Raw genomic sequence first — 8,442 nt, forward strand, 5'->3', positions numbered from 1 at the left:
GGCGGTGCCCCCTACCGGGTGGGCGGGGCGATGGGCGGACCGGGCGGGGCGATGGGCGGACCGGGCGTGACCGTGGGTTGAAACCACGCCCTCCGTGCTCAGGCCACGCCCTCTCCGGGCTCGCCCGCTGCTTCCTGCAGGCACGGCCAGGACGGGGCGGCGGCGGAGTGCTGAGAGTGAGTGCGCGCGGGAGGGGGAGGGCTCCATGGGGCGGCAGCCGTGGGGTGATGAGGGGCTGGGGCGCGTAGAGCTGTGGGTGGCTGAATCTGGGGCTCCTTGTGGGGCTGTGTGACCGGTGGGGCAGGAGCTGAGGGTCCTCGTGGGGCTGGAGCCGGGGTTTTCTATGGGTCTGCGGCCTGTGGGTCGTGGGGTTCCCTGTGCCGCGGGCCCCTATGGAGCTGGGGATCGCGGGCCCCTGCGGGTCTGTGGGTCCTGGGGTTCCCAGCGCCTATGGGTCTGAGGACTGAGGGTTACAATGGGGTTAGGGTCCCGTGGCGTAGGAACCGGGGATCCCTGTGGGGCCTGGGAACTGTGGGTCCCAATGGGGCTGAGATCAGCGGGTCCCGGGCTACCCAGTGCTGTAGGTCCTGGTGGGGCTGGGGACTCCGTGTTCCTGCGGGGCAGGAGGCCACGGGTTCTGGAGGTCACTATGGGGCAGGAAGCTGTGGGATGCCCAAAGAGGTGTGGCAGGATCCAGGAGGGAGCGCGTGTGTTTGGGACGGCCGTCGGGACCCCAACCCCATGGCGTCACCCCGGTGCTGCTCCGCGGCCGTGAGGCCGCCGGAATCCAGGAAAAAAAAAAGCAGGGAAATGGTGAAGCGCCTGCCCTTATATGGCTCCGGCCACCCTCCGACGGGCTGCGGGCCTGGCAATTCGTTCCCCACGCAGAATTTCCCCGCTGCCTCAGTTTCCCCATCCGCGGGGCGCTGAGGGGGTGGGGGCACCCGGTCGGTCGGGGGTCTGAGGTCAGAGTTAAATCCCCCGACGGAGGCTTTGGCAGCACCGGGAAGGGGGGGCACGGCATCACCCCCCCGCCCCATGACGTCGGCCCCGCGCCGTAATCCCGGAGCCGAGCGGATTATGGTGGCCGTGGGGCGAGCGGAGCTGTGGGTCGGAGAGCCCCAGATCGCCTGCGAGGACGGCTGCCCCACGGCCATGCACACCCGGGGGGCACCGATCTGAGGGCGGCGGTGGAACGCGGCCATGCGGCACGGGAGGAGTCGGAGGGAACCGGCCGGACCGGTTCGAGTCCCGTTTTGCGCTCGTTCCGGTGTCCGGGGGGAGGACCTCGACACCGGCACGTGGACGTGGCTGAAGGTCACCGTCCAGCCTTTCCCCACTGTCGTTGCTGTTGTTCCCGTTGTCCCCGCCCCGTCACCATTTCAGCACTCTTCCTGCCCAGTGTTTGGGTTTTGGGTGGATTGGTGGCACTGGAGAGCGACAGGTAGTGACATGGAGTGGTGCCACATGGTGGCATGGTGAGCGTTGGCCATCAGTATTTCAGAAGCCTTCCTCCTTCATGTTTGGGCTGTGGGTGCTATGGTGGCTTTGGTAGCATCCAATGCGGCATGGTGACATGTAGCAGGGTTCCCCATGGTGGTGGCGTGGTGAGCACCAGCCACAAGGGCAACCCCACTGTGACCTTGTCCTTCACCCACAGAGCCTGGGGATGCCAGTGCCCACCCTCGGCACGGGTCCAGATCCTGGCATGGAGGAAGAGGCATCGGGTGATGGCAAGGAGCCCTGGTTGGGCAACAGCAACAACAATGCGGCGCCAGTGGGGTGGCTGTGCCGGCAGGGTGAGGAACCCTCCTACCTACAGCGTGTGCTGCTGGAGATTGTGGAGTCGGAGCGCACCTACGCCCGTGACCTGCGTGGCATCGTGGAGGTGAGCGAGCTGCAGGGTGGGCATCATGGTACTAAGTCTGGTCACTTGGTGCCACTGAGTGTCCCTGTAGGGCTACCTGGGGAAGATCATTGATGCCCAAGAGCCGCCGCTGCGGCCGGAGCAGGTCAGCGCACTCTTTGGGAACATTGAAGACATCTATGAGCTCAGCAGGTGAGTGGCACCACAGTGGCACCAACACCTGCCATAAGGGGTATGCTCCGGTCACTCCTATGGTCACCTGCTGTTCTCTGCACCCAGCAACCTGCTACAGAGCCTGGAGAGCTGTGCCTGTGACCCAGTGGCCGTGGCTGTCTGCTTCGTGACGCGGGTAAGGGGACGGGGGAATGCAGGGCGATGTGTGGGAATGGAGGCACAGCGCCCAGCTCTCACCACATTCCCACTGCCCGCAGAGCCAAGAGTTTGACATCTACACGCAGTACTGCAACAACTACCCCAAGTGAGTGAGTGCTTGAAGTCAATGGGGTTGGGTGCTGTGGGGGCTGGGTGCTATGGGATTGGGTGCCGTGGGGCTGAGCCCCCTCTGCGCCCTGCAGCTCAGTGGCAACGTTAAGTGAGTGCATGAGGAGCAAGCAGCAGGCACGGTTTTTCCGTGAGTGCCAGGAGGAGATGCGGCATGTGCTCCCACTGGGTGCCTACCTGCTGAAGCCGGTGCAGAGGATCCTCAAGTACCACCTGCTGCTCCAGGTGAGCACACGTGGCGTGGGCATTGGGCATAGCACAGGCACCTGGTGTCCTGGGTGCATGTGACATAGTATTTGGCAAGGTGTGAGGCATGGCCAGGGCACCTGGCATGGCACATCCTTGTGGCACAGCCAGACCCATCATGGCTCATTTCCACAGGTACCCTGTGTGGTGGGAGTTCATGGCATGGCACGGGCATCTGGCACAGTGTGGGACATGGCATGCTCATTGTGGCATGTCTACATGGCACAAATTTGGCACACTTTGATTCCATGGGTGCTTGACATAGCACATCTCCGTGGCACATGTCTGTGGCACTAGGATTTGATGTGGTACATGTCCATGGCACAACATGGGCATATTTTGTTGGTCTGGGCACTTGGTGTGGCATGTCTCTGTGATGCAGCCTGGGCACATATCCATGATGGCACAGTACATCTCCATGACACAAGATGGGCACCTTTTGATGGCCTGGACACTTGGTATAGCACGTGTCCATGACACAACAAGGGTGCATTCCCATGACATGTGTACCCACCACATTCCTGCAGGAGATCGCTAAACACTTTGAGCACAAGTCGGGTGATGACTATGAGGTGGTGGTGGAGGCCATCGACACCATGACCTGTGTGGCCTGGTACATCAACGACATGAAGCGCAAGCATGAGCACGCCATCCGGCAGCAGGAGATCCAGTCCTTGCTGTTGCAGTGGAAGGGCCCCGACCTCACTACCTATGGAGAGCTGGTACTGGAAGGCTCCTTCCGTGCACAGCGTGCCCGCAGTGAGCGTGCTGTCTTCCTCTTCGACAAGCTGCTCCTCATCACCAAGCGCCGCGGGGACCACTATGTCTACAAGAGCCACATCCCAGTGCGTGTCCGCAGCCAGCCTGGGGGGCCTGGGGGTGGGCAAAGTGGTACAAAGTTTGAGCACAGATCCCAGGGTTGGGAACTGGGTCAGGGGTGAGCACAAAGGGTGGGGAAGGAGTCCCAGAGGTGGGGAGTGGGGTCCAAGGCTGGGCACAGGTCCTGGCAGTAGGTGTAGGGGTCATGGGTGTGGGTGTAGGAGTCCAGGGGGGTGGGAATGGGGTCCCATTGGGATTATGGGGGTCTAGGATAGGCATGCAGTTCCTGGGGGTGACTATGGGTTCCAGGGTTGGGAAATGGGGTCCAAGGAGTGGGTGTAGAGCATCCAGGAGGTGGGCAGGGGGCCTTGGTAGTGAGCAATGGATTGCAAGGGATGAACGCTGGCGGCACGGGGGTGGGCGCAAGGGTTCCAGGGTTTGGAACTGTGGTCCAAGGGATGGGTTATGGGGTCCTGGAGGTTGGTAATGGGGTCCCAGGTGTGGACACTGAGAGCATGGGGGGGTCATGGGGATTCTTGGGTTAAGAACAGAGTTCAAAGGGGTGAGCAATGGGAGCATAGGAGTAGGTATGGGTATCTCGGAGTGGGCAGTGGGTTCAAGCAGTAGGCATGGAGGAGTGACAGGTATTCCATGGATGTGGGCAGTGAGGTCCCAGAGATGGACACTGAGGTCCTGGTGGCACATATAGATGGCACAGAGGTGGGCAGTAGGTTCAAGGAGTGGGTGCTGAGGTCCTGAGCGTGGGCAGTGGGGTCCAAGGGGTGGGCACAGGAGTCCTGGGGTGGGTATGGGGGTTCTGGGGTGGGCACTGAGGGCATGGAGGTGGGCACAATGTTGTTGACACTTTCTCCACAGTGCACCTCGCTGATGCTGATTGAAAGCACACGGGACTCACTGTGCTTCAGCGTGGCACACTACAAGCACATCAAGCAGCAGTATGCCCTGCAGGTAAGGGACATGGGGCAATATGGGGTGGTGGGTGTGCAGACCCCCTCCCACCTAATGCTGCCGTTGTCCCCACTCCAGGCTAAGAGTGCAGAGGAGAAGCGGGTATGGACACACCACATCAAGCGGCTCATCCTGGAGAACCACCATGCCATTGTCCCGCAGAAGGTGAGGGCACACACCCCCGTGTCACCCCATTTATGTCTTGGTGGTGGGGACATCCTGCGGTGCCACCTTCTGCCACTGACTGACCCACAGCTTCTCCCCTCACCAGGCCAAGGAGGCCATCCTGGAGATGGACTTGTTCTGTGAGTGCCCCTATGTCCCCCGTTGTCCCCTTGTTTCTCACTGTCTGCCATCATCTCCCATCATCCTCTTTGTCCCCATGCCCACCATTGTCCTCACCACCTCCTTGTCCACCACTGTCCCCACACTGACCCCATATCCGCCATTGTCTACCATTATTTCCACGTCTGTCTTTTTGTTCTTTATCATCCCCACTCACCTCTTGTCCCCATCATCCCCATGTCCCCCACTGTCCCCACATCCCCATTGACCCCATATTCCTTTGCCCCTCATTGCCCCCATGTGCCCAGTTTCCCCAGTCATCCCCCACTATCCCCATGTCACCTTCTGTCCCCTTGCTCCTCACTGTTCTCACACCCCCTCATCATTTTGCTGTCCATGCAGACCCCCCGCGCCTGCCCCGCTGCAGCCCTGAGCACCTGCCCCGGAGCCACTCCTGCCAACCCTTAGAGCCACCACGCCATGGCCGGCGGCAGTCTGGTGAGTGTCCTCATGTCCCCATATCCCTTGTGGTGACAGCATTGTAGAGATCTGTATGTCTCCCCCAAATGCCTTCCAACCCAACAGAGCCCTTCCAGTACCGTGACCGTGCCGAAACGCTGCCGGACCGACTGCAGGAGCATGTGGGGCGCAGGCAGTCAGGTATGGATGGGGACTGGGGATGGGTGGGGGACTTGAGGACAGTGCCACTGCATCTCTGTGATACAACTGTGTCCCCACAGAGCCCGCCAAGCAGATCCTGCAGCAGCTGGGAAGGATGAAGGTAAGGCCGGGTGGTGGGGGGCTGCCCCCTGGCATCTCTGACCCCCAAGTAGGTACTGAGCCCTTGCCCCCCCCTCCACCCAGCATGCAGGCAGTGAGGGGACCCTCCTGGATGCTGGGGAACCTCTCCAGCCCACTATAAGCTGGGCTGAGGGTGTCGTGGAGGAGGAAGAGGAGGAAGAAGAGAAGCCTTTGCAGAAGGACAGCCACGAGGATGGAGACAGGGACAAGAATGGGGACATGACAGAGAAGCCCCAGGAGGAGCAGGTATCCTCACCCTTGGGATGGCCCACATCACTTAAAGAGCGCACTGCAGGTGTTGTGATCCTCACTGCTGCAGCTCCCTCAACCTTTCCTCTTGCAGGACACCTGTGAGTGGCACCACGAGACCACTGCCACCCCCATGTCCCCTGTATCCCCTCCGTGCCATGGAGAGCATGAGGGGCTGGGGACCCCCGCTCCCCCCTCTCCATCGGGATCCCTCCCACCAGCGGGGCTGCCTGACGAGGAGGAGCAGCACCCGGAGACAGGCACTGGGGAGGACCCACGGGCTCTCAGCAGCGAGGAGGAGGAGGAAGAGGAAGAGGAGGAAGGCCATGGGAGTGGTAGCATCCTGCCCCCCTCCGTGCTGGACCAGGCTAGCGTCATCGCTGAGCGCTTTGGCAGCAGCATGTCACGCCGTGGCAGCATGGTGCTGGATGGACGCAGCGGCAGCGCCCTCAGCCTTGATGGGGTGACCCCTCCACAAGAAAACATGGAGTCCTGCAGCCCCCTGCCCTCCCCAGGCTCCCCCCAGGGCTGCCGGCGCCGCTCGCTGCTCTCCACCCAGGACCGGCTGCTGCTGCGTAAGATCCGCAGTTACTACGAGCACGCGGAGCACCAGGATGCCGGTTTCAGCATCCGGCGCCGTGAGAGCCTCTCCTACATCCCCAAAGGACTGGTGAGGAACTCGGTGTCCAGGATCAACAGCTGGCCTCCTCTGGAGCCGGGCAGCCCCAAAACTCCCACGGAGCCGGTGAGCCCCAAAGTCCTCCTGGAGCCAGGGAGCCCCAAAAGCTCCCCAGAACCGGTGAGCCCCAAAACATCACTGGAACCAGCAAGCCCCCAAGTGTCACTGGTGCTGGATGGAGGAGTATCACCTCCTGTGTGCCGAGAGAATGGGCTGCCTGAGCCTTCCACAGAGCCTCTGCTCATCCTGGAGGAGGAGGAGGTGCCTCCCCCAGGGGTGCTGGCTCTAGGGGCTCCCCCACGGCGTCTCACCAGCAGGGTGTACCAGTTGGCGCGCCAATACAGTCTGCGCATCAAGAGTCGACGCCGTGGCATTGTTGCACCGGGGGACAATGCCATTCACACCCCAGCATCAGGTGGGATGCGATGGGGGACTGCAGGCATCATCCCGCTGCCGCCATCCCACTCTCACCCCACTCCTTTCACCCCAGGTGTAGCAAAGCTGCCAGTGTCACCCAGGGATGGCATCACCATCCCAGCCCCACGCAGCCCACCCAGCCCCAGTGGCAGTGCCGAAGCCTTCTCCTGGCCAGATGTCCGGGAGCTGCGTGCCCGTTTTGGAGGCCCACGACCCCCACCAGTGACACGCAGCCGCTCTGCACCTGAGGGGCCAGAGCGTGGGGGGAGACCAGCAGCCAAAGAGCAGCAGAGTGGGGGCCGCAGCCGCAGCGCTGAGGCCGGCACTGGGACCCCAAATGTGCCACGTGGCAATGACCACCACTATGCTCCGGGGCTGTGGGTGACGGCGCAGGCACCCCTGGGCCCCGGGGGGCAGCGGGTGCTGGTGTTGGAGCGGTTGCCCCCCACCATCGCTGCTGAGCCCCCAGCCTATGTGCAGATCCGCTCCCCCACCACCCGGGAGAAGATCTGCCTGAAGGCAGTGGTGGAGCGCTGCAAGGCTTACCAGGCCTCCGAGGAGTACCAGCAGCGCTGTGCCCAAGGCCAGGCTGAGGCACCTGAGCCCCCCCGGCACGGCCTCGTCAGGGACCTGCGGCAGAAGTTCCAGACCCTCGACACTGCCAGTTAGGGAAGGCGGACAGGAGATGGGGCAGCCCACGGACCACCAGGAGATGGGACAGGCTATGAACCGCCAGAAGACTGAAGGCACCTTGTACCATCAGCAGATGGAACATCCCACAGACAACCCTCCCCCTCAGCTCACTCAGACCAACGGGTACCCATCTGACGGGAGAAGTTGTACCCAATGGACCCCATGAAGGGGCATATAATGGAACCCAGCTTGCTCAGGAGATAGAGCAACCCATGGACCACTGGGAATTGGGATGTCCCTTGACCACCAGGAACTGGGACACCCTACTGACCATCAGAGCAGTGGGACTCCATGAACCTTTTGGTTCCCCAGGATAAGGGGGACCTCATGGACCACCAGGAGAGGAATCACCCCATAGACCACCAATACATGAAAGTGACTATAGTCCCCCACCCTACTTTCCAGAAGGGCCCTCACATTGCACAGCCCTGGGCCCACCTTGCTTTGACATCTTTATTACAAAAAAAACCCAAACCAAACCCAAAGTTCTCCCTGCCCGCGCACTCCCCCCAGAGACGAGTGGTGCCCCCCACCCACAGCAAGGGGCCAAGCGTTTGGGAAGGTCGTGCTCTTCGTGCTCTTTGGTTGGTGCCCATGGGGTTGAGGGCACACTGGTAGGAGGGGGGGGAGGTGGGAGGGCTTATGGCTTAGAAAAGGGAGTGGGGGGCCAGGATGTGCCCACGTGGAGTGGGTGCATGTGCATGCATGCGGGGCCACGCGAGTGCAAACGCACGCAGGTGTGTTCCCCAGAGGGGGTGGGGGATGTGAGCACACCACACACGTGTGTGTATCTGTGCGTGCACCTCCACTGAGGTGTGTGCATGCCCTGAAGCATGGAGATGTGTGTATATATAAATATAAATATCTATAAATATATATATATATACACGTGCACAGTCGTGTATGTGCTGGGCCA

The 8,442-nt window shown here is 61.6% G+C and overlaps 1 protein-coding gene across 1 annotated transcript; it reads left to right on the forward strand.

The window, feature by feature from the left end:
- Nucleotides 1-23: 23 nt before the first annotated feature.
- On the forward strand, nucleotides 24-8,418 carry PLEKHG3 (pleckstrin homology and RhoGEF domain containing G3). Its single transcript, XM_085226010.1, has 16 exons — nucleotides 24-176; nucleotides 1,661-1,888; nucleotides 1,959-2,059; nucleotides 2,147-2,216; nucleotides 2,299-2,345; nucleotides 2,443-2,593; nucleotides 3,142-3,459; nucleotides 4,310-4,402; nucleotides 4,481-4,567; nucleotides 4,674-4,707; nucleotides 5,090-5,185; nucleotides 5,273-5,347; nucleotides 5,428-5,468; nucleotides 5,552-5,734; nucleotides 5,832-6,831; nucleotides 6,907-8,418. Exons 2-16 carry the CDS (start codon nucleotides 1,670-1,672, stop codon nucleotides 7,500-7,502), a joined length of 3,111 nt encoding a protein of 1,036 aa, XP_085082136.1. The 5' UTR covers nucleotides 24-176; nucleotides 1,661-1,669; the 3' UTR covers nucleotides 7,503-8,418.
- Nucleotides 8,419-8,442: the final 24 nt, after the last annotated feature.

The sequence above is a fragment of the Meleagris gallopavo genome, chromosome 5 (assembly GCF_905368555.1).
Source record: "Meleagris gallopavo chromosome 5, MGAL_WU_HG_1.1, whole genome shotgun sequence".
Classification (NCBI taxonomy): domain Eukaryota; kingdom Metazoa; phylum Chordata; class Aves; order Galliformes; family Phasianidae; genus Meleagris; species Meleagris gallopavo.

Coding starts and splice junctions, on each gene's coding strand:
- PLEKHG3 (XM_085226010.1), top strand. CDS start 1,670: ATGCCAGTGCCCACCCTCGGCACGGGTCCAGATCCTGGCATGGAGGAA. Junction 2,217..2,298: donor CTGTCTGCTTCGTGACGCGG/GTAAGGGGACGG, acceptor CACTGCCCGCAG/AGCCAAGAGTTTGACATCTA. Junction 5,186..5,272: donor CCATGGCCGGCGGCAGTCTG/GTGAGTGTCCTC, acceptor CCAACCCAACAG/AGCCCTTCCAGTACCGTGAC.